At 40.0% G+C, this 25,694-nt stretch overlaps 1 protein-coding gene across 8 annotated transcripts in view; it reads left to right on the top strand.

The window, feature by feature from the left end:
• LDLRAD3 (low density lipoprotein receptor class A domain containing 3) overlaps positions 1–25,694 on the top strand; it is a 111,721-nt gene that overhangs the window by 57,930 nt on the left and 28,097 nt on the right. For all 8 annotated transcript variants that reach the window (XR_008330388.1, XM_053387800.1, XM_053387841.1 and 5 more), the window contains one exon: positions 60–194. Coding sequence is in view for 7 of the 8 variants with exons in the window: in XM_053387800.1 (XP_053243775.1) it covers positions 60–194 (135 nt within the window). In the remaining variant the exon portion in view is untranslated. The remainder of the gene's footprint in view (positions 1–59; positions 195–25,694) is intronic.

Below are 25,694 nucleotides of genomic sequence, written 5' to 3'. Positions count from 1 at the left end.
TGCCTATTTGGGTGAAGTCTCAAGTTTAGAGCAAAATGTTGTTCCTTTTGTTTTTACAGCAGCGAATCCCTTGATATGCTCTACTGACCGATTCCACTGTAGGAACGGCTTGTGCATTGATAAAAGCTTTATGTGTGACAATCAGGATAACTGCCATGACAACAGTGATGAGGATAGCTGTGGAAACCCTTCTGGTAAGTAGAATATGATTTTCACAGCCAGGTACTAAATTCTCTCAACCTTATTCTTAATTAACATTATTGCTTTCTTTGCCTGTGTTGAAACATTTTAGCATTCTATTATTATTATATAAATTATATTTAGGGAGTTCTGGACAAACATGTCTATCAGTTTTTGATTTTTTTTTCAGAGCAAGCCTCAACTTTTTTGTCAAAATAATATGCTATTTATCTCCCGTAGTGTCTTCTCTGTGAATGTCACAAATTCTTGTAAGTACTGCATGGTGTGTAGCAGACATGTTGCCAGTTCCATAAGCGTGAAGATCATTTCCAATCAAATTCCCACCAGGGAGTTTCTTGGCTTCAGCAAGAGCTTTGGGAACTGTACACAAGGTGTCACAGTCAACAAACACAGTGGCTTGTTGGTCCTTAGGACGTCGAAAAACAACATGCCCAAATGCCCCTGGAAGTTCAAAAGAAGCAAGGCATTAAGACAACAGCATTCACCTGCTTGTCACCAGTGTTTGGTATTCAGAGAGGGGGGGGAAGTTGTTGACCAGTGCCTAACCTTCAGAAAGCAACATCTAAGAGTCTGTCATACCCAGGTGTTGTGGAAGTGCAGTACAACTCTAAAATCAATGCCTAACCCTCAAAAAACCATGTCTACAACCTTTGCGGGCAAGTGGCACATATGAAAGAAGGAGAGGAATTGGGTAGAACTGTCTTCAATATTTTTTAAAGGCTAAAACCCATGTGTTATCAACACAGGTGTTGTGGAGGTGTGTACTGTCTTTAATATAACTCTAAAACCAATATTGATAAAGAAGTGTGAAACTGAATAAAACAAACTGTTCCATATTAGTGCTGCCAGATTCCCAATTCTGAGGATTTTCTGTCACTTTGTGTAGGTTTCTAAATGTGACTCAAAGCAACAAAACATGTACAGACAAATTTAAAAGGGAAACAAACAGGTGTGTTTTAAAGATGCTTTATAATGCCATGTGCTATCCATGTGAATTCTAATATATACTTGCAGAATTTCTGAGACCCTGTGAAGAGAATAATTTTAACAGTTGTAACTAATTCACAGAAAATAACTTTGTTAACTTCTCTGGGGGGTTTTGGCTCAGTTTCACCATCTACAAAACCAAGTTGTTCACCCTCTCTTTACTGTTCAGGAGTCTCAGATGGAATACATTGCAATATACTTTTCTAAAGTCCCAGTCAAATATACTGCAAAGAATCACAAAAGCTTTGTGGTTATGTTTATTTTTTATTAAAGTAGTTCATTACTTCAAAGCCATATATGGTCCCTTTCAAGCCTACGCCTCCTGTGTTCGTATATGTATTGCTATCTTAAGTTGTATGCTCAAATTGACTTTCTTCTGAGAAGTCCATAGGTTTGCATTGTAAATCTTTTCTATTTCTTTACCTTATTTAAAATGAAGCGATTGCGTGTTCGCATTATCCATTCAAGTATTTCATTAAATTTAACAGTAATTCTATAGCCACTTCATTTTTTGTTTCTCAAATGTCCCCCCCATTTGTGTGTGTGTGTTCTGGAAATAGTGTGAAAATAAAGTCCACTGCAAAATCTGCTGTTGCATCAATCCCAAGTTTCCTAGTGGACTTCTGTGCCCTCTCACATGCTTGTTAAAAGCTCTTCTTTCTTTTAACCCGTTTGGCTACTGTGAACTCATTTTCCTTTTATTGCTGTGCTTATTGGTTCCTTAACTGACTCTGAATGATGCTTGCAAAGTGCCAAAGCATGGTAATATCCCCACAATGCTGTTATTAGTTTAATGATAGCATTGTTGCCCAATTACAGGCTGGGTGGTCTGCAAGCCTCATTAATTGTTAGTTCGAGTATTCTATTACCAGGCATTGAAGACATTCGCCTTCTGATTAGCATTTTGTCTGCACTCAAACATTTTCCAAGGAAGGAAGAAAAACCTGGCTATTAACCCCACTTGGATCTGCTGAGACTGCAGTCTGGCCTTCAGTGACTACCTTCTTTTAGCCATTTTCCAGTTGCTAAAGGCAGGAGTGATAAGTGATCCATTAAAAGATGCAAGTTTAGTGTTTGTGATTATGCTCAAGTTAGCAGTTCTCTAGTCTCATGCTAACAGAAAGATTGCAGGATCCGATAATGGTTATTGCAGAGCCCTCAACCAATTTGCATGTTACCCATTCAGGCAAGTCCTTCAGCGTTTGATTTTCAACACAATCCATATCTCTTCTATTTCTCACATCTTTCCCAATACCAAAAGTAGGTGCCAAACTTATTAAACTTTTCCTGAACACATACTTTCATTTTTGCTTGATAGCGTTAAGAGGAGATAAAACATGAAATTAAATTTCAGAAGTTAGACACATTTCCTTCTATCTTAATACTTATGGAGTATCCCAGCCCAAAGTCTTGTGTTTTCTGTTGAAGATGCTTATGGTCTGATATTGGCCTTTCTTAAGGGCCATCCATCAAGATCTCATCTCTGTATTATTTTATTTATAAAAGTATTTCTATAACTCCAACTTGCATAAAATGCCTTCTACATATATGTATCCTTTATGTGTATCTAAGGCATGTGTGGGTTAAGTCTTTTAAAGCTTCATGGTTTTGTATTATTTCTATGATTTGAAACCAGAGCATTTTAAACCTCTACTAGCTGCTATATTTTATGTTGGCTTTGGTCTCTAAGAGCAGGCACACACTGTGATATTATTTGATTTTGTAGGACATGAATAATGGTTTCTGGGTTAAGACTACTCAAGGTATGAGTATGCCGCCTTCTCACCAGAAGGAGATGGTGGGAATCATTTCTAGCTGACACTGTGGATTTACTCAAAGGAGTTTGCCAAGGGAACCAAAACCCTCCCAATAAATCTGGGAGCCTTTTCACATATTTTTCAACTGCACGAGCAATCTGATCTTCCCTGATAATGTGCTTATGTGGGCAGGCCATATGCATGACCTCCACCTTCATCCAGTCTCTGACCACTCTTGACACCACAGGATTGGTGCCAAAGGTTTTGATGGTGTCAAAGTATTACCGAGGTGAAACAAAGTGCAAAGAAACAAGACCGGGATGATTCTTTGAAGAATGATGGACTGTGTACTTTGGAGAACATTTTGACATCTTTCTCTTTAGTTTTTCTCAACCAAGAGCGAAGTCAAGCAAGAAGTAATTACTTAGTACATTCCAGGATAAAAAGTACAGCTTATTGAAGATAGACACTTCCTATTAGTTCACCCAGTGCAATACTAGTTTTCTCTTCAGCTCCTAAGATATCAAAAGTGAGTGGTTCAATCCAGAAACTCGACAGTTTACTGAGAAGAAAATGAACCAGGATCAGAACCCTGCTGTGCAGTGGATTCTAGAAATGCCTGCCAAATGCTGCAGGCACATCCTGATTTGCAATGAAATACTCCAGTGTCTTATTTCTAAAATGGAAATGGCTTCTAGCGCATTCTGCCTCATGTTGAGCCTGTAACCAGTCCTTTACACAGCAGACTGAAATATCCTTAAGCTCACATGGCTGCAATATTGCTTAGACTTCCTGATTCCTTACAGCCCAATTCTGGCTGTGCTAAGTTTCCTTTTATTGAGTCTGTCTTTGGCTTGTTATTTACGTAGGCTGTAAACTGAAGCTTAACGTGCAATTATTGTACATCAGCTTAGTCCAAATGCAAACTACATCTGGAGCTTAATAGTTAAAGGCAGACTAAATAAAAAGCAAGAAAATTCTTGAGAACAGATACAAATGAAATGACACCAAAAGCTTAATTAAAGCAAGCCTGTGCTTGTGCATATTTTAGTAGCCGCAAATAGCTTGCTTATAGCATCTGGTGCTCAGAAGTAGCTTCCAGAAAGTTTAATCAGCTGGATATAACTTTTCCTGATAAGTTATTCTCTTGCCTATTGCACTCATTTTTTCCACAGTAAAATGTACTTCAGTAGTCTTTAAAAGAAGAAGTGATTTTATCATTTTAGGGGACATCTTTTACAAGATGCAAAGCAGATGCCTATGATGAGCTAGTAATTGAATACCATTGTGCAACTATCTTGCACTTTGAGTTTTTTTATTTTTATATATATTTTTACGAATCTGTCAATTACGCATTCAGTTTTGCAATCTTGCTTGATTTAGAAGGGTGAATAGTTCCATGTTAATTGGAGAAAAGTGTTTGCTGAAAGCAGGAAAATTTTGATTTGATGGCTCACTTGTCCTGGATAATTCTTTATGTGGTGTAGCACAAATAATTCCATGCACACTTTTTGTAACCTTTCCTCTCCCCTCAAAAGAATTCATCTCCACAATGCTGAATTTACTTACTTACTCCTTTCCAGTTCATTATTTCCATAAAAGATCAAAATTGAGCTCATTAAGTGGGGCACCCCCACCCCCAGTTCCTTATTTGTAATTGTAATCTGAGTTCATCATATACAAACACTGCAAGAAATATGGTTTTGATTGGAGAAAGTTATTGTGGATCTCAAACATGTGTTTATGATATGGGTTAAATTAAAGCTTATTTTGGATTCTTAGTTCCTTAGTAACTAAACTGCTCTGTTTCAGACTTTTGTGTTAACCAGGAACTGAGAACTAGCAGCTAATTTCTGCATCATTTCTCTCCTAGGTTTTGTAATTATCTGCTCTATCAAGAGAGCAAAGAGAAAGGTTGATTTGTGTCTGGAGATGAATGCTTGCCTCCTAACAGGGTTTGCCCACATGTGTTGGTTGCCCACCTGTGTACCCCCAACAGCCTCAATCTGTCTTGGGATAAGATTGTTGTAGCAGGCTTGGAGAACTGCTGGGGCTTCTATTATTGACATCCCCACATCTATATATGTATGGCTTGGTTCTCTGCAGCCTCTTCTCTCAAGCCCTTGGAATTTTAAACAAAGTTGGATGGAGTGCCTTAAGGGGCATTATGGATTGAAATTCCTCCCAAATGATGTCACCTACACTACACAAATACTCCGGGAATGGGATTTTCTGAAGGCCTGCTACACGTAGGCTAGTTTTCAGCAAGCCTTTTTTCTGCCAAAACTCACTGGAAGTCAGTACCAGCACCTCTCAGGTGAGCTCCATTGCTATTCTAAGAGAACAAGGGTGTTCATGGTGAGTTCCAACACCTCTTTTTCTAGAAAAAAGCAGTGGTTTTCAGGCTTGAGCCAATAGTGAATCATGAACACCTGACCTAAGGTTGTCACGTGTTCACCACCTAGCTCTTGCTATTAGGGGGTAACTACAGAGAGGCCTGCCATGCCATTCACAGACTCCTCCTTATCCCAGTGGGTCACAATGAGTCAAGTAGTGCTCTTCAACTCCTCCTTTAAAATCCTCATTTCAGACGTGCTTGAACACCTTGGCAGCAAGGTGACCTGCTACTGCTAAATAGAAATCAGCTTTAACTTCTTTGCCTTGACCCACCCTTGCTGTACAGGAGCTGGGTTTGATACCATGCAGTTTGCTGGATCCTTCTGCTCGCCACCAGGTTTGTTAAACCATTTAGAGTCTTAGTGTCGATGGAAACATCAAACTGGTCTTCTGGCGATTAGTAGTAGTCTTTATTACAGTGGTACCTCAGGTTAAGAACTTAATTCATTCCGGAGGTCCGTACTTAACCTGAAACTGTTCTTAACCTGAAGCACCACTTTAGCTAATGGGGCCTCCTGCTGTCACCGCACTGCTGGAGCACAATTTCTGTTCTCATCCTGAAGCAAAGTTCTTAACCTGAAGCACTATTTCTGGGTTAGCGGAGTCTGTAACCTGAAGTGTATGTAGCCCAAGGTACCACTGTACTCTGTTTTACACTGAAAATAAACTGTTCAGATCTTCCCTTATGCATTCATTGAAATGTGTAATACATACATTTTATTTAAATTTGATTCAGCTTTCTTCACTTACAACAGTTTTTCAAGAACTTTTTAAACTAAGGCTACCGCTTCAAATCTAGGTTGTTCTTCAGAAGACAAAGCAGCTTTGAGCCTGAATCCAGGTGCAGTTGGCAAAGAGCCATACCACAAAGCTGACCACTGTAGCTATCTGGGTGCATTTCACAGAGAACAAAACTGAGTGGGCTACTGTGCTTCCTATAAGTGAACCCTGTAGAACAGCAGTCAGGGAACAGAAAGCTTCCAGAGCAGCTGCCTGCAAGGTACTTATGAACTCATAAGGGGTTGTCAGTTCAGACTTTTCATTGCACTAGATTTCACACCAAATAAAACCTAAGTGGATTTTAATATATGCAATATATTAAACTGATTTGTGCTAATGTAATTCTGGTCATTGTGTGCCGATGGGAATGAGTAATTGTTGGCATCTGGCATAAAATAGTACTATCTCTCCCCCTCCTTTCTGGTTTAGAAACTTGCCTTAAATATAGGAAGTAATAATAAGAATCTACTACTTGCATATTATGGTTTTCCCCCTTAGGGAGCTTGGGATCTGTATGCTATGATACGACTTTGAGAAAGATAGGAATTCAAATAGTTCCTCCTTTTATCGTTTGCTTTCCCCCATTTAGTTTGGTTAATTGGTAAATCAATTAAAAACCTATTGATATATTAAAGTGCCTCTGATTAATTAGGAAATGGGCTTTAAAAAACAGTTAATACAAGTATGTAGGGGGAAAATGCAATTGTCCCACACCATTTTCTCTTTCACACAGGAGGAAATGCTTCTTTTAGTATGTTTACCTGATGCATTGCATGAATGCATAATATAAAAACAAAGTAAAAATGTGTTTTACTTCAGAACTGTTTCATTAACATGCATACTTTTGAGATATACTCAATTTATTATTCATTCATTAATCCCACACAGGGTGCAGCTCTGCGCCCACTGGTTCACTAGGTGAGTGGTCTTAGGATGAAGTAGACTCTGCTAGCACAACCACAAATGGAGAACTGCTAGCTTCTGCCAGAAACGTACTCATGGAAATGACACAAAGCACTGTAGAAAAGCTTTGACAGTGGATTTGCACCCATGGGTCCCTCAAAATGGAGTGAAATAATGGGTGGCATTGGAGAGGAACACATTCATAGACCCCCTGATTGCACAAACACACCCACAAGAGGAGCAAGAATCTATGTCTGGATAGACCTGGCATAAGTAATTCTCCTCCCCATGACTCCAGTAGGGTAAAATGGAGGTTACTCCTCCTGTCACACTTTCCCTCTGTTTCTCCCTTCTGAGCTGGGGGTTACTTGCAGTTGCAGACATTCTGCTGCTGTAGTTACAGGGATTTCCCCATCCCTTCCAGTGGAAAATATGACTACAGGATTATAAGATAAAATGATTCTCAAGGAGCTGGAGTTTCCTCCCAGATGAAAAGTGCACAACACAATGGCCAATACAGTGGTACCTCAGGTTACAAACACTTCGGGTTACAGACTCTGCTTACAAACACTTCAGCTTACAGACTCATCCTGAGGTAAGAACTTTACCTCAGGATGAGAACAGAAATCGTGCGGCGGTGGCAGTGGGAGGCCCCATTAGCTAAAGTGGTACCTCAGGTTAAGAATGGTTTCAGGTTAAGAACAGACCTCCGGAACGAATTAAGTTCATAACCAGAGGTACCACTGTACTAACAACGTTTTGCATTGCTTAGTGTTACGTCTGAACCCAGACAAAACTGGTTAGTCTTACCTATCCTTGCAAGCAGCCAACTTTAAACAATGATTTATGAAGCTGACATGTTTAATGAAGCACATTCAGACATGTGGATGTTGATGTATTTTAATCTTTTTTTTGTTTACTGTTAATTTTAATTAGCTATTAGATGTTTTAAGTAGTTGTTTTTAATCATTTTTAACCAATAATTCAGATATCCTTTGGAAACTGCTTAAAGGTTTTATTCTAATCAAGTGGAATATACAGTTTGTTCAATAAAAATAAACCAAGATTAACCAGTTTTTTAGGATTCAGATGTGGACTTTGTACCATTAGAGGTAGGGTTGATATCAGCCCTACCTCTAATTGTACAAAGTCCACAACTGGATCATTAAAAAATGGTTAATCTTGGTTTATTTTTAGCTTTATTGATCAAACTGTATATTCCACTTAGTCCTTAGTTATGCTTTGTGATAGGCAGCAGTTGCCGATTCCTCCCAGGCAGTGTCAACACCCATGTTACACCTACTAGTATATTTTGTTAAGACTTTGGTATAGGAGTATTCACACTTTTTAGTAAGAGATTGCTATAAGTTGAAAGCTCCAACTCTCACATGCCAATAGAAGTTTGCATATTAGGTTGCCTAACCTAATGTCTCAGAATGCAACACACATTTCACCATTTAACAAAGATGTAGAATGGACTTGATTATGGGAACCCTTGCTGGAATTTTCTTGATATTCTGGTCTGTTAGATGACACCTATGAGGACTGTAGTCTGTTAGTGCAGTCTCTTGGTTAACAAATGCACATCACACCACAGGTTTCCCTTTGGAAGAGAGCTGGTTCTCGGCAGGAGAGAATCCAGTAATAGAAGCTATGAAGCCATAGAGTTTTTCTACTTACTCCCAGTCATTTATCAAACCAACAGTCACACTGAAGCTATGAACACAAAAGGGTAAAGGTGGGGGTTCTTTGCTTTATTGCTTGTTCTATTCCTTACCCTTCTCCATCACTTCTAAGCAACAGGAGATGAAAGCTTGATGCATGGTGATTAATGTTCCGTCTCCTGCCTATTTGGTGACCTCAGTAAGGTGTTTTCTGTCAAAGGCCGGTGGCATGTAGAATGCTTAAATATTCCTGAGACTGTATGATCATCTCTGTGTGAACCAGTCAACTGGATTTGTTCCTTTCCAATGTCAGGCAAGAGTAGTCAAAAACCTTAATAGTTGTCTGAATGGCTCTAATGCACCAGAAATATTATGTGGTAGCTATTTCAGTAAGTTAGCTGTCGGAAGGTTGCTTAGAAGAGTTGTGGCCACATAGTGTATCACGGATTGGGGCTGGGTGTCTCCTTTCAGTCTTGGGCAGAACAGGCACTCTTCTGTCTTAAAAAAGACCCTGAAGAAACTCACCTATCTTTCTTTGTCAGGAAGAAGAATATGGTCCACTGGTGCACTAAATGCTTACAGCTATTCAGTACATTCTCCTGCCACAGTGCCCAGTCTCTCCTGAAGTAAAGAGGGATTAAATGTCCTCTTGCCATGTGATATACATTGGCGAGGATGGGTGCTTGCTGCTGTCAAAGCTGCTGCTGTTGTCAAAGCAGCCTGTGTGCTGGATCACTGCATAATACTGCTCATATTTTCAACATACGTTCTGAAGTCTTGATGAAGCGCCATAGGTGTATAAATTTCTGTTTGAAGATCAGTTGTTCACCATCTGACCTGCACAGCGGGAATGAAATACTGAGCTGTTCCACTTGCTTTCATCATGACTCATGCTTAATGAGTATAATTGAGAAGGAAGTAGACTGGGTTAAAAATAAAAACAAAATGAACAGTGGAATAAAAGAGACATTTGCAACTCAGTTCTGACAGTGTCATGGCCTTTGCTTGGAGCTTTGAGAGCTTGGAATCTGAGGAGGAGGATGAGCCAGCTGAGTCAAAGGCCGCTGGGTTGCTGGCTAGGAACATGGATCAGGCTTCCAACATTGGGCTTGAGGCCCCTGAGCCTGGATCTGGCAGGCAAGATACTTCAGAAACAGCATCCATTGAAACAGAGCCATGACATTCAGGAATCCCCTTTCCCTGAGCCCCAAAGGCAGTGCACCTCCTGACTATCATATCCAGTGATGCTAGGAGAATGCTAGGTGGGGGGTCAGAGAGAGAAGTGCCAATCTGCAGGCCAGGGGGTTGGCCCTTTAAGAATTGACATCTTCAAGCAAGTGGGCGGTGCTTAGGGAGGGTAAACTGGAGGTAGGTCTCAGGTCTCTTCAGTCTGTCTTCAAGTGGTCAGACCTCACCTGGAGTACTGTGTCCAGTTCTGGGCACCACAGTTCAAGAACGACACTGACAAACTGGAACGTGTCCAGAGGAGGGCAACCAAAATGGTCAAAGGCCTGGGAACGATGCCTTATGAGGAACGGCTAAGGGAGCTGGGCATGTTTAGCCTAGAGAAGAGGAGGTTAAGGGGTGATATGATAGCCATGTTCAAATATATAAAAGGATGTCACATAGAGGAGGGAGAAAGGTTGTTTTCTGCTGCTCCAGAGAAGCGGACACAGAGCAATGGATCCAAACTGCAGGAAAGAAGATTCTACCTAAACATTAGGAAGAACTTCCTGACAGTAAGAGCTGTTCAACAGTGGAATTTGCTGCCAAGGAGTGTGGTGGAGTCTCCTTCTTTGGAGGTCTTTAAGCAGAGGCTTGACAACCATATGTCAGGAGTGCTCTGATGGTGTTTCCTGCTTGGCAGGGGGTTGGACTCGATGGCCCTTGTGGTCTATTCCAACTCTATGATTCTATGATTCTATGATTCTAAGTTGTTTACTAAGAACTTTCCATGGTGCTGCAGCCACTGGCTTGCCATGCCTTGTGAGTTCCAATCAGCAGTCAGATCAGGACTGCCAAGATTAAGGGCTCATAATTATGGTTCGGCATGTCTGAATTGACAAACCATGGTTTGTATTTGGCTAGCAACCCAGAAACTGGAACCATTCTTTTGCAGATGTGATGTGATGCTCAAATTGACAAACTATAGCTAAGGCTAGAGCATCCTTTCTCAACCGTGGGTCACCAAATTCTGTTTGACTACAACTCCCATCATCCCTTGTAGTCCAGCAACATCTGGTGACCCAAGGTTGAGAAAAAATGGCCTAGAGGAGCAAGGGAATTGCTAACCGATATCACCTGGTTGCGTATGCAGGTCAGATGACCCTTGGAATCAATCCTCTAGCCCAACTGTGGTTAGGCTTTCATTTCTCTCTGCCATGATTTCCTCTTTCCTAGGTTTAACATGTGAACTTGAATGTTATTGCTTTGATTTACTGAAAGTGTCACAGGTAATTCTGCTGATGCTTCTCAGTATGCAATTAAGACAGAGGAAGTCATTTCCTGAACAGTTTTGGCATAAAGGGCATGTTTGGCAGCAACGTTTTCCTGTATGACTCCACTTTGAACAGAATATTATGGGAAGGGGAGGGAATTTTGAGAAAAGACTAAAAGCATTTATTCTTGGGTTTGACTTGATAGCTTGAGCAGGTTACTGAATTTAACAGCCGAGTTATAGAGTATGCTTTTAAATTTTCCACCCTTGTGTGCTTTTGCTGGAACTGGATCCCAGTCCAACTCAGGATGTGGCTGAAGACTCTTTACAGACAGCGAAGGGTTAGGATCATCAGGCTTCAGATTCCTTGTGTGGCATTTATGGATTTCCCCTGTGAACATGTACTAGGATTGTGTTTGCTGGTCCCACTACTGATGTTTGTGGATCCTGCCTGTTTATACTTCCTATGCTCAGTCTCTGTCCTGCAAAAATGTAGGGTACAGATCGGGCATAGGATGTCTATATACATTCAGAAGTGCTTGCGGGATGTGAACATATGGAGGTTTAGGGTAGCAAAACTGGGAGGTATAGTCCCTTCCCCTTAGCTGAACAGCTCATATACATCTGAATAGGGTGACTGTATTCTCAGGGCTGTTGCTGGAGGCTGGATACCTTGCAATCTGGCATCTATACAGGTGTATTTTCCTCTGTCGCCAAAATTGTGCACTACTGTGTTTTGCTCCATGTCTTGTTTCTGGGAAAAGATGTAACCAGATACCTTCAGCAATGCCAGACAGCTTGTAATCCTATTAATATGTTTCCTGTTCAACTCTGGTCGTCTTTGTTTGAAAAATATCATACAAGAGAGTGAACATGAGCTTGGAAATACCTGGTTCAAATCTCACTGTGTGGTTTTTGGCTAATCACTACTTTTCAGCCTCAGTCCCCCGCCCCCCAAATCTGTTATTTGGAGGTAGTTATGTTGGCCTACTTACCTTGTGAAGTTTTTATAAAGATTGCTAATGTAGTGTATGAGAAGAGCCTCTCCTAATTTTTGTGAGGATCAGTAGTAGTCTCTAATTATTATTTTTTTCAAGTGCAGCACGTCACTTAACCAGGCAGCTGCTGTTCCTCCTTAGTAGGTAAAGGTGGCTTCAGCACATGAAACTCTGAGTCACTGTGGCATTTGCTGAGCCCTGGGCTGCTGATCTTTCCTCCAAAAGCACTGCTTCCAGCAAATTAAACCTGCCCTGCAAGCTGTTCCAGTCTCACCCCTTCTCTAGGCAGAGGAGGATTACAAAAATACACCTGCTTCCCTTCTGAGGAGGAGAATACTGTGTGAATTGGTCTTTATTCTAGCCAGTAAATATTTATCATTGATACAACTCTGTAAATGACCTATTCAATGAACTAACTCAAGGATGGGAAATCTGTGGCTCCTTTCCAGCTATTGTTGGACTTCATGTCCCATCAGTTAACAGCCAGCATGGCAAGTGGTCAGGGGTGATGGGAGTTGCAGCCCAACAACTGCAACTGGGTAGGTCACAGGTCCTCCCCTAAAACCTAACTATATGCAATACTTTGCCATACCATTAACACAAGCATACATGCAAATAGCAGGGGTGCAGCCTCTGTAATTCTGATTCTTTAGCTGGCATTTCCAGCCTGTTCTCAAACACAGTCAAGTGAAAACATGTTTTCATGATTCAGGGGAAAGTATTAGCCTGAGGGAGGCTTGCTGCTCTTGGCATATTAGCCGTCTCTACTTTGGGAGGTGGGTTACAGTGCTATGTATTTTGTAGTGGGTGCTTATGCCTGGAGTTCTAGTTTCTAAAATAAAGTCTGACTTATTGTTTAGTCGTTTAGTCGTGTCCGACTCTTTGTGACCCAATGGACCAGAGCACGCCAGGCACACCTGTCTTCCATTGCCTCCCACAGTTTGGTCAAAGTCGTGTTAGTAGCTTCGAGAACACTGTCCAACCATCTCATCCTCTGTCGTCCCCTTCTTGTGCCCTCTATCTTTCCCAACATCAGGGTCTTTTCCAGGGAGTCTTCTCTTCTCATGAGGTGGCCAAAGTATTGGAGTCTCAGCTTCATGATTTGTCCTTCCAGTGAGCACTCAGGGTTGATTTCCTTAAGAATGGATACGTTTGATCTTCTTGCAATCCATGGGACTCTCAAGAGTCTCCTCCAGCACCATAATTCAAAAGCATTAATTCTTCAGCGATCAACCTTCTTTATGGTCCAGCTCTCACTTCCATACATCACTGCTGGGAGAGCTTTGACCAAATATGATCCACCTGGAGCAGGAACCAGCAAGCCACTCCAGTATCCCTGCCAAGAAAACTCCATGGACAAAGACAACAGGCATAAAAATTCTGCCTATGGTCCCCTAAAACTTCATTCACCCCATGTGTGTGGTTAACTTTAGCCAATCAGTAGCAAATGGACAGAGAGACTGTTTTATAATATATGTGGCTGCACTTTTTATCTTATTTCCTAAGGTACAAAGCATATATGCCATGCACATTTAATTTGTGCCTCACTGTCAGATAAGTGCTGAACTTCTGCTGTGCATTGGAGCATCACTAAATTGTATGTTAGAGATAGTTGCCTGTATTAATTGTTGCCCGGGGGATTATTGATCGATATTGCTTTATGTTTGTTGGCAGTAAAGTCCAAACCTATCTAAAATGATATATGCGTTGTTAGTTGTTGAAAATTATTGTTAATTAAGGGTCACTGAGGGTATATACATATTTAATATGCTCCTTTCCTACTGCAGCACAGACGTCTTAAAATGTCCTAAGTTAACATTAAGGCAAACCAGCCAAATTTAAGCACAATGAATTGCTGTTGGTTTTAGTGAAACAAAATCAAGCACATATGGCTTAAACGGGCTCTAAATAGACATAGTTTTCAATTTAGCTTGTAGTTACTGCTTAACTTTTGGTCTTCCTTTATTAGTGTAAACCTGTTTTGTTCCATTTTTATTTCACCATGGTAACCAAAGAGACACTAGTTAGAGAGGCTTGTCAGCATTCTCCAGGTCCAATTGGTCAGCTGTTTCTCAGCAATGCAAAAACAGAGAGTCGGTGAGCCTTACTAAACTAGTGCTATTCATATTTTGTTTTCCATTTTGATGACAAGTTTCAGTCACTCCATTCATTCTCGCACAGAGAATCCTTTCTGGATTTTGTTTCTCCTTCTCTTCCCCAGTTTCTATAAAAGCAAGCTCAATAAATATGTAGCAGGAGCTTATGCTTGCTGTCCTTTAAATCATTCAGTTCTTTGAATATATTCACAGTACACTATTATTTAAATCTCTCACTATGAAAAGGGCTAGCATTCACCAGTGAACTTAGTTATACATTTGTGATTGCTGACCCTTTGTATAGTGGGAGGTTGAAATAATAAGGATGGGAACTGAAAATAATCCATCTTGTGGCAAATACAAAGGCTTGTTATCTCTCTGGATGAAATTATAACTCTTTTTCCCTGTGCACATTTCGTATCTGAAACATCATTTTGCAAATGGGTTTCTTAAGAGAGAGAAAATACTGTTTCCCTTTCAAAATATTGGATAGCTATTTAAATATCCATACAAGCCTCTCAAAAAAGTTGAGACAGAGGCAGTTTTGTCAACTCTTTGAACTCTGCTCTATTACCAATTGCTATTGCCTTGGAATCTGGTTTGATTCATCAAGCAAATATGTAGCAAGGATTTTAGTCCTGAAGAAGACAGTTTTAATGCTCTTCATTCATTTTTGTTTTATTCATTCATATATTCTCTCTTCAGTATAAAGAAGACTCATTTGGTATAGATTTTATTTGTGCAGTCTCTTCCAGTTTTTCTGAGTAGCACTGTTGGTAGTGAAAGGATGCCAGTAGTCTTCCTAAATTAGTACTTTTTGTCACAACAGCATTTCTGCCAGATTGAACATCTGCTCCTGAACATCTATTCTTTTCCACCTTACAGCACCATAATGGTGGATATGTGCATTTGCGTGTGTGAGAGAGAAATGGTTTGTGTGACAGTTTATGCTTCCACCCCACCAGATTGAAAATGGATACCAACTGCCACTGAATCCACATAGAGATAAAATCACTCTCAGACCATGCATGCAGTACTTCTAACACGCCTAACCTAGGATGCAAAGGTCTTTCCTCAGTACCGTTTCACTCTGCACCTATGTTGGTTAAATTTGTATTCTGAGACTAAGTCTTGAAGCCTTAACTTAAATGGTCACATGTAAAAGCATTCCCTCCCATATTGCCAAGGCTCCTGGGAAACTAAGTCTGGAATTTTGAAGAAACTTTCTTACGGTAAGACCAAAGAGCACAGAGTCCTGGAGTTCCTGCATTATCTTGCTCCAGCTTAATATAGCTGGTGCTAGTGAATTTTCCATGGAGATTTGCCACACTTTTCTTCCCCTTTCCTCCTGCAACTCACTCAAGGATGGCTGGAGAAAAGCCAGCAAAATTATTTCTTGCTGAGACTTTAAGGCTCCCCAGAGCCACTAGGTCTGTGGAAAAGTGATCTTTCCCTAACAGCAAAACTGTGTAAAATGCTTTTTAGGCCAGTTCCCTTAGCAGTCAACTGATGCTTCTTTCTGTTTCATCACTTATTTCCTTGCACGTTTGGTCTTTTATGCATATGTTAACACCTCTGTATGCTGCTTTTTCCTCCTTGGCCTGTCTAGAATCCCATTCTTAAAGAAACTATATCTGTGATAGGAAATATGTAGAACAGGCAAACCTAAATTATTTCAGTTTGTGTACTTGTGACAAGTGTGGGTAAGTGAGTTGATGGACAAAGAGTTGCAGGAGTGAGGCACCTGAGTGCTATTTAGTTCTAGAGTCCTGGAGGAGGGAAAGAAGGGTTTGCAGACTGAAGATTTCATGCACCTCTTGCTTTCTGACCTGTTTAATTTTCTAGTAGTTCTGCTTTTGGACCTTCATCGTTTGTAGGCTTTATGTAGAAACCTTATAAATGTCATCCTATTCGATGAAATGTTATCAGAATCATGAGAGATACATTGTTGCTGGAAGCTTAAATGCAGCTGCAGCTTTGCAAAATTCTAAGGTTTTCAGTTCAGGTTAAATTTGTCAACATTGCCAAACTTAATTAGAATAGGAAACTGAAAGCATAACATGCATTTAAAATGTATAGATTTTTTTTAAAAAAATACTGTTTAGTGAAAATGTTGCATATCTAAGAACATGTTTCTTTTCATGCATGCAGTATTCTCATTAAAATACCATCTAGTAGTTTCCATTCTTAAAAGCAAATTCACTTATTCACTCATTTATTCATCTCTTCATCTCTCATTCATGCACAAGTAGCTTTAACCAGTCTTGAAGAACATCCCTCTCACTCTCCTATTCATTGAAAAGCTTTTCATTTTCCCTCTTAAGGGAGAGTATCTAGAAATAGCTGTGTCTCGTTAGGTGGCCTTCATTTACTGAATGATGGAGGGAGGTCTCTAGTCAATTGGAGGAATATTTTAATGGTTGAAGAGTTCAGAAAGGGCAGATTAATGGATGGATTGGTTTGTTCTTCGTGCTGTTCAGCTCCTTTCTATGTTTCCCTTTAATTAGAAATGTATTCCTGGTCATTTGCAATGTTCTAACAACCTGAAGAATAGATTCTGATCATCAAAACAAATTCTACTGATGTAACCAGTCACTTATATAAACTGCCTATGAGCTTAGACTTATGTTCGCAATGAGAGAGAGAAAGGTATTATGAGGGAATGAAGTGGGGGTTTCCCTATACTATGAGAATGGTCCCTTTACTTTTTTATACATTTCTTAGGAGCAACATTATATGTCTTTGCTTATATACTAATTGTAGAAGCTGCCAAGCCAAAATCAATTAAATAAACAGTGCTTAGCATTAAAAGGGCATAGGTATAGGGGGCATATGTGAAAGGTGATAGGACAGGGAGACTTATTTAGGTAGAATTGTCCATGAATATAAACCCTATGGAAAGAACAAGGAAAGGTGTATTGGAGGTGGTACTTTTTTGTACTTTAAAAATAGCATAAAATCTAACAAGCTGGAAGGAAGAAATAAAGTCCTTCAAATAATCACTGTAGATTAAATACAAAATAATTTAATACTGGAATCAAACTCTTCTCCCATCTCCTGAACTGACCAAAGGTCTGAGGATGAACTTGGAGTGGAGAAATAAATAACAGAAAAACACACAAAGGATATTGTAACAGTGTACGATTTTAACTATCCTCTGCATCCACTGGGTAAATGTACATTCAAATTGTGACACACACACACACACACACCACATTTCTAAATGTGATAAATAAATGTACCATACAGCCAGCTAGTCATGGAACTGACTAGATGAAATGCAGCCCTTGACTATAACTAAGCAGCACCCAGGAACTATTGCTCAACACAAATGTTACTGAGATACTTGGGTATATGTTAAAAATAAATGGGGCAGCAGTCATATTTAACTACAAAAGAGGGAGCTTTTCAAAGATGAGAAGATTAGTTAAAAGAAAGTTGAAATGAAGAGTCAAAAGGGGAAAATGTCTTCAGGATGCTTGGTGGTTAGCATAAAAACACAAGAATAGAAGCTAAGATAGAAATATATATATATATTCTCTGTTTTTAGGAACGGTACAGTGGTGGTGTATGGTGTAGTTAAGGATTCACAAAAGATTCCTTTTAAGAAGTGGTCCTACTCAAAGGAATAATAATAATAATAATAATAATAATAATAATAATAATAAATTATTATTATTATTATTATTATTATTATTATTAATTATACCCTGCCCATCTAGCTGGGTTTGGGCAGCTCCCAACAGAATATTAAAATATACAATAAAACATCAAACATGTTGCAGCCTAAATTCTGGCGAAATTACCCAAGTGCCCTCACCAATTTAGCCAATCTAATTTGGCTATTTGTTACCATCAGTGCAGTAAGTAGCATTGCCCACATTGTTCCCCAGCCCCATTGCTATTCTCCGGTCCAAAATGAGTGAGCACATTTTGATGAGCACCAAATTATTCATAAAACATGACCCGCCTGTTCAGTTTGACCCCAATTAACCTAATTTTTAATTGAAAATGAATCTCTTCAAAAAGATTTTTGCAATTCTTAAATGGTAAGAGGTGCTGAAAGATCATATTGTCAGAATGTCTTAACTTTGCTATGTAAATGGCCTGTTTGAATTCCTTTATACTGTTGTGTTTCAACCCAATATTGACAGACCTCCGAAGGAGAAAACCTATGTTACAATGTTATATGAAGATCAAAACTATTTGTAAATGCATTTAGAACATGCTGCCAATTTCCATATGCCGGGGTGTATACCTGTGATACGATGCATACCCTTTCTTCATATAGATGTGAATGTGGGACATGTCTTGCAGCAATGTGTCAAACATACACTAAGTAGAAAGGTTCATGATTAACTTGTACCTTCCCTCCCTTCTGTTTAGTGAGGAAAAAGCAACCAATAGAATAAATATTCATGAGTTTCATAACCCCACATTTATATCATAGATTCAAATTTCAGTGAATACAAGAAAATATGGAATGTGCCTCTCATTTATTTCTGCTTCTGTGTATTTTCATACAGTTTTAGTCTTTCTCCCCCACCCAACAACAAAACTTAATGTATGTTTATTTAGATAGAGAAACACAAAATTGGTTTAGTGTTGGCTGAAAACTTTTATTTTCTCCCTAACCTTATCCATTAAGCCTCTGTACAGGGCATGAAGTTGTTAGTTTAATGAAAGCTTCCAGCTGAGTATTAATTTTGCAGATTCTTCGTCTAATAGCACTGCTTGCTGTCTTGAAAAAAGTCTGGTTGTAGCCTTAAGATAATTCATCCGGATTCCTTTCTTTCTGTTTTTCAAGCCAGAGTCACATAAGACCATTGAAGCGCACTGATTCAGCACTGACTTCTCATGTCAAACTCATTAAATATAGCTTCATCATAACAGAATACTAAGGAGTCAGTGTTGTAATAAGAATATTCCCTTACATAAAAAGTATTTTCTGACCTAAGGGCTCAGCATGGATGATGGTATGTCAAGCCAGAACAAGATGCAACCCCTTTGTCAGTTTTCAACCTCGTTTTCACTTTGTTATGAGCATACAAGTTGGTAATGGAAAGTGGCTGCTATGGAAGTTACTTTCCGTGTGACTGGAAATGGATATACAGTCATTCCTTGGTTTTTGAACACCTTGTGAGTTGAATGTTTTGGCTCCTGAATGCCGCAAACACGGAAGTGAGTGTTCTGGTTTGTGAACATTTTTTGGGAGCCAAACGTCCAAGGTGACTTCCACAGCTTCTGATTGAGTGCAGGAAGCTCCTGCAGCCAATCCGAAGCTGCACCTTGGTTTTTGAACGTTTTTGGAAGTCGAACTGACTTCCAGAACAGATTCCGTTCGAGAACCAAGGTATGACTGTACAGTAGTGTGGCAGTCTGTACAGAGACAATGCTGAATGCACACACTCACATTAAAACAATGTTTCCTTGCTTCCAAATGTTGCATTTCTCAGATCAGGTACATCCACATTTATTTCAATGTAATAAATGAATACAGATCAAACAACTTAAAACCCCCCAAACCATTTCTCAGATCATAATCAGTCTTATATTCATACCTCCTTTCTTAACATGCTCTGCTCCATGTGGATTAAATTTGGGAACCAACAGTGCAAACCAGTAGTTTCTGCAGACCTCACTGTTCCTCTCCAGTGAAAAGAGGACACCACCTAAATTCCCAAAAGGAAGTTAGATTTCATGATGCATGTCTTTGGTGCATGTCTTTTGCCTCTTGGGAAGAGCAAAATGAAGAAAAGATGTGGGCCTTTTTAATACCAGCCAGTGAGCTTCCATCTCCTCTCTGTGTGTATATACCGTACTTTTTCGCTCTATAAGACGCACCAGACCACAAGACGCACCTAGTTTTTGGAGGAGGAAGACAAGAAAAAAAAATTCTGAATCTCAGAAGCCAGAACAGCAAGAGGGATCTCTGCGCAGTGAAAGCAGCAGTCCCTCTTGTTGTTCTGGCTTCTGGGATAGCTGCGCAGCCTGCATTCGCTCCATAAGACGCACAGACATTTCCCCTTACTTTTTAGGAGGGAAAAAGTGAGTCTTATAGAGCAAAAAATATGATATCTATTTTCTGAGCTATCCAGTCCCATGGTAGTTAGTTAGATCTTTAATAATTGTCTCCCTTGATACATGGTCTTTTTTTCCCCAGGGATCAATCTATAGATGTTTAGTCAGCAGCTTCTACATCGAATGGCAGAGTTTCTATAGCACACAGGTTTAATTGATATAGAGTCAGTCGGTAGCTGACTGGTTCAATGCATCATGTGCATTGAGAAAATTTGCTGACCTGTAATTTCCCCCCAATATTATTAATGAACTAAAGAACATACTGCCCAATTTTTAGGGGCTTTAAAGGCTTGTTTGTGGACCTGTGGTAAATAGTGTTACTCGTTTAAACATATTTGCCCTGTTCATATGTGCTGTTGGGAGTAATATGCACAATCTCTAGGGAATTGGGAGCTTATGAGGTCACACCTGGCCATCTCAGGATTGCCTGTTTAGTCACAAAGCTTCCAGCCCCAGTTCTTGCTTGGCATCTTATGCTTTCCCCAAACCATAGCCCTGTCCCTAGCTAGTGGTGGAGGAGCATGGAGGGGAGATGAGGAGCTATGCTAGGGTACATCTAAGTGGGAGTGGGGTTAATATACTACACACACAGGCATTGGCAACAGTTCTTTTTTTTTAACTTATCTGATTTCTGTGGAAATAGTAAACTTACAAGGAAAAATAAACTTCTTTATAAGTGCCTGGCCATTATGGTAAACAGCCAGCAAATGTAAAGAATGAAAATCACAATTGAATAATCATTTCAAGAGCTTGTTAAATAGATTTGTTATTTGAACTGAAGCAACATAAATACAACTTTTTGAACAAAGAAAAACCGATTTGTTAACTATGTTTTTTTGCCCTCTGCATCACATAGATATTAATCCCTGTCTTCTGTGCAGTGTTTCTGAACATCTAATATTTCCATGGATCTGATTGTTGACAGCATGCTTATACAGACGGTTCCTTTGATGCCATAGGGGCGTGGTAAATGTAAAAGGAACAATGAAGGTATCATTCCTATAATTTCAAGATTGAAAGAAAAGCTGTAATGATAGGAAACAGACAGGGAAGGGCAATAAAAAGCTATTGGGGCTGGAAGCAATCTGCTGGTGCTCTTCTCTTGAAGGAAATATGAACAATGCCAGTGGCAAACGCTATTTGTTATTGCACTATTGATATTAACAGTTCCTGAACTGCAGAAGTTATTAAAATTTAGAAAGCTAGAAAATACATTTGAAGAACAAGAAAAAACCCTATCACATATGTTGTGCCTATTCCATACCCAACAGCAGATGAAATGGAGCTTCAATGGGTCTGAAATCGTAGTAAGTGGAGCTTCAATGGGTCTGAAATCATAGTAGAAAAGAAATGGACTCGGTGAGTGGGAAGGGAAGATACAAAAGTTACTCCCAATGTGGATTCCAGAAGTGCCACAGATCCCAGAAAGCCATGCTGGCACATCCACCAGGCTCTCATTGCTTCCTGGCATGCTTCCTGGCTTCCTGACATGCTGCTGAGACTCTGGCTGAGGAGGGATAGTCCTGCATTTTTACCATAGTTTCCACTCTCATTTTGTCAAGCCAAGCGATATGAAAATCTTGTTTGAAGCATGGTATGAAAGTCTCGCGTGCCGGGTCAGTTGCTTTAAAACAGTTCTTGGGCATTGCACTTTCTACCTGGCTGTCATTTCTCCCTTGCATAGTGGGGCCAGCAAGGCAAAGTTTCCAGCAGAGAAGCAGTAAGTAAAACAAGGCTTAACCCTTCCCTTCCCTCATTTTCCTCTGTGCCTCTCTGCAGGGTGGGTTCCATTTCCATCATATGCACAGGCCTGGAGCTCAAGGTGGGCAGAAAGTGTGTATGAAAACATTAAATTGAGACAAAGGCAGAGACTTGAAATACTTGTCAGGCAAAGGTGGTGAACCTCAGGCTTGGGAGCCAAATGTAGCACTCCAAGCCTCTCTATCCAACACTTAGGACTATCCCTAAGCCACGCCACATCCCCTCTCCAATAGCGCACCTTCGCCTAGTGCTTTTGGCCGACTGCAATGTGTTTTTTTGTGGGAATAATGCTGGATGGAAAGTGGAAACGTAGGGTGGCTGAATGGTGGTGTGGGTGTCGAAACTTCTGTGTTTTGCATGTCTGGAATCTACAAAGGTAAGAGTCACTTCCAGTGCTGTTTTTCTGGAAAAAGAGATGCCAGAACTCACCATGAATACCTCCCTTGTTCTCTTATAATGGCAATGGAATCCACCTAAGAGGTGCCGGAGCTGAGTTCTGGCAAATGCCAGCTAAATAAGCACTGGTCACTTCTATTGCTCTACCTACTTTTGTCACTTGTTCCTGCTCACCGCTAGCATACATGCAGCCCACAGAATGTTCTCCACAACATTCTGTTTCTTGCTTAATTCCCCCCCCCCTCTTTCTAAAATTCCTTGCCTGGTTGTCACAGCAAAAAAAAAAAGTGATAGTAGCAGAAGATTTTGCTCTTTTGCCATTTTGTTATGCCTCCTGGCATGGGATGCAGGTAATTGGTGTAGGAGTTGGTCCAGCTGCCTGTACACTGTTGGAGATTTTCTTCTCCCCTCACTCTCGCCTGGTGATGTTCCCAAGTGGCCAGCCTTCTGTCAGACAGTTGTGTTCTTCAGTCCCTCTGGCACAGGAGAAAAAGGAAAATGAGGCTGGAAATCTAACTTGAGATTTCTGTGGCTTTTCCTCTCTGTTCAAACAAATGGGTTTGGTCTGAAAAATGCATCTGTCAGAACTAAAATAGTGTATCGGTAAGCATGCTGTTATCATCCGCTGGGATTTGAAGGAATGTGCCCTTTTGAATATGAATGAAAGTTTACATAATCCTCAGAGACTGCTGTATAGCAGAAGACTCCTAGTCTTTTAGTGAGCGGCTGGAGGAGGAGAGAAGTGTTCACGAAAATAGCTTAAGTATATCCTATTTTTGCTGCTCCTATTTCTGTCACAATCAACAAACATTTCTGCATAGCATCAGCTGTTCCTTTTCAGTCTGCTTAACTCAGATTAACTCTTTTCTACTTCAGGTATAGCTAAACTAAAAGGCCGAACCAGATTAGAAATACTGTCTTTGGATTGTATCTAATGGCGACTTCACTTTAGCAGAAATGTTTCTGCTTAAATGAGTCAGGGCACCCAATTTTTGTCAGCCCCGCCCCCAATAAATTCTTTCTTCCTGTATTGTCAGGCACTGCTATTTTGATATGAGTTGTTTCTTGCGATTTTTATTTTATGAGTTTAATTTATTACATTTTTTGCACTGGGACCATTTGTTGGACGTCTGTAAATACAAATAAATAAATGATGGTTGTGTTTGGGGCTGGGGGTGGGTGGTTCTGCAAAAATCAGGTGCACAGATGTGCATGAATGGAAATTCTATGATTGATTTAGGTAATTTATAACTCTTCATTAAAATCAATATCAAAGTGCAGTACAGCATACAAATATAAGTAATACATAGTAAAAGTAAGCACTTGAAAAAACTACTCCTCTAATAATTATTACTGGTAATTATAATGGGGGGAAATATTTCCTTTTACTTTCCTTTGGTTTTATTTTCTTGATCCTCCTCTGGCATTCCAGTGGTCAAAGGTGCTCAGATATTCATATGCAAATGAGCTGGTAGGGCAGTTACAGCGTTAATGATTGTGGTCATTTTGACGGTCTCTGAACCAAATGTAGCTGCAGGGAAATGGTATTTTTCCCACTTCAAACATAGGCTTAAGATAACAGGCAATGATTTTAATTGTGCACCATGTGTCTTTTTCTTCTTATGCATATCAAAATATTATTCCTATGAGTCTGTATATATGAGTAGTAGCATCATGATATTTTATGGCTGACTACCTACATAAAAATTATTAACCTAGTTAGAATTAATTTCTATAGCACCCTTAAATGAGTCAAAATGTTCTTAATTATTCATCCTCTTAACATCGTAATGAGGTAAGAAACCGTTTTCATTGGACTGCTGAGCTGCAGCCACAGCCAGTGACTTGCCCAAAGTCTTCCAAATACTCCAGGGCAAAAGTGGACTGTGGACTTGTTTCATGCAGGTTTGAATTTATCAGGTGGAATTCAATGCCACACTATAGCGAAAGTCCCTTCTACACAAGCATTGCAGCGTGCCAGATGGAATGATCCCCTCTTCTCACCCTGCACACTGTCATGACGGTTCTTTTAACACACACATCCGAGCTGGTTTCAGGGGACATGATGGAAGCAGAGAAGGGAAAATTCCATAGTGCAAGCGGAAACACTCCATATGGGAGTGGAGGGTACATGCCTACTCTCCTAAGCCCTACATCAGGGGTCAGCAAACTTTTTCAGCAGGGGGCCAGCCCACTGTTTCTCAGATCTAGTTGGGGGCCAGACTATATTTTGAAGGGGGGGAAATGAACGAATTCCTATGCTCCACAAATAACCCAGAGATGCATTTTAAGTAGAAGGACACATTCTACTCATGTAAAAGCACTCTGATTCCATCCGCGGACCGGATTTAGAAGGTGATTGGGCCGAATCCGGCCCCCGGGCCATAGTTTGCCTACCCATGCCCTACACGTTTGCTAGGGCAAGAAATAAATTTCCTATGTCACAAAAGGTTGCATAAAGTGTGGTATTGGGATTTTCTCCTCTCCTAAGGACAGTAGGTGAGGTAGATTGGGTGCAAGAGGGAGAATGTGACAGCAGTGAAAGAGATGTTTTTAATGCATTATTATTCAAGCTTATTCAAATATGAGTTGTGAAATGAGCAGCAGGCTGTAGCAAAGCTCCCCCATATTGAAAGTACCAAATTCTGATTATGAAAGGAATTCAATCCAGTAACAAGCCATCCAGGGTGCTTCCAGATTGGGACTTAATTTGCTAACAGATAGTTGACATACTGCAAATGGGTTGTTGGCAACAGATGGGCAACAGCTAAAAAAACAATAAAAAATAACAAATCCAGATTAAATTGGGGGGAGTGGTATTTTGATACCAATAAAATCATGTGGATGTTGCAACAGTTCTTCATGCATGAGTAGTACAAATCCTACAAAGAATACCTACCTGGACGTATCTCAAACCATACGTGTGGAGAAACACCCATTCCTGCCTTTGGTAATGTAGTTGGATCTCTCTCTGAAAATTTGTTTATATCTTGCATAAAACCACAAAAAAAACCTGCTGAAATTAAAATAGCTTTGTTTTTCAAAAGACCTCACTGCTAACCAAATTTGAATTTAATACAAAATCCATTTAGTCTGCAGCATTCTTCAAAAGACAGTTTGCGCTTCAGATGTCACTGCTTCATACATTTTCATTCATTTCCTGCAAGATATGTAAAGGTGCAGTTCCCCTCTTGCCTTTCTATATTTGCATGTATTTTCAATTGACAAGAGTATGA

The sequence above is a fragment of the Podarcis raffonei genome, chromosome 1 (genome assembly GCF_027172205.1).
Source record: "Podarcis raffonei isolate rPodRaf1 chromosome 1, rPodRaf1.pri, whole genome shotgun sequence".
NCBI lineage: Eukaryota > Metazoa > Chordata > Lepidosauria > Squamata > Lacertidae > Podarcis > Podarcis raffonei.
Note: the sequence above shows the minus strand (reverse complement) of the source record. Positions and strands in the feature narration are given on the sequence as shown.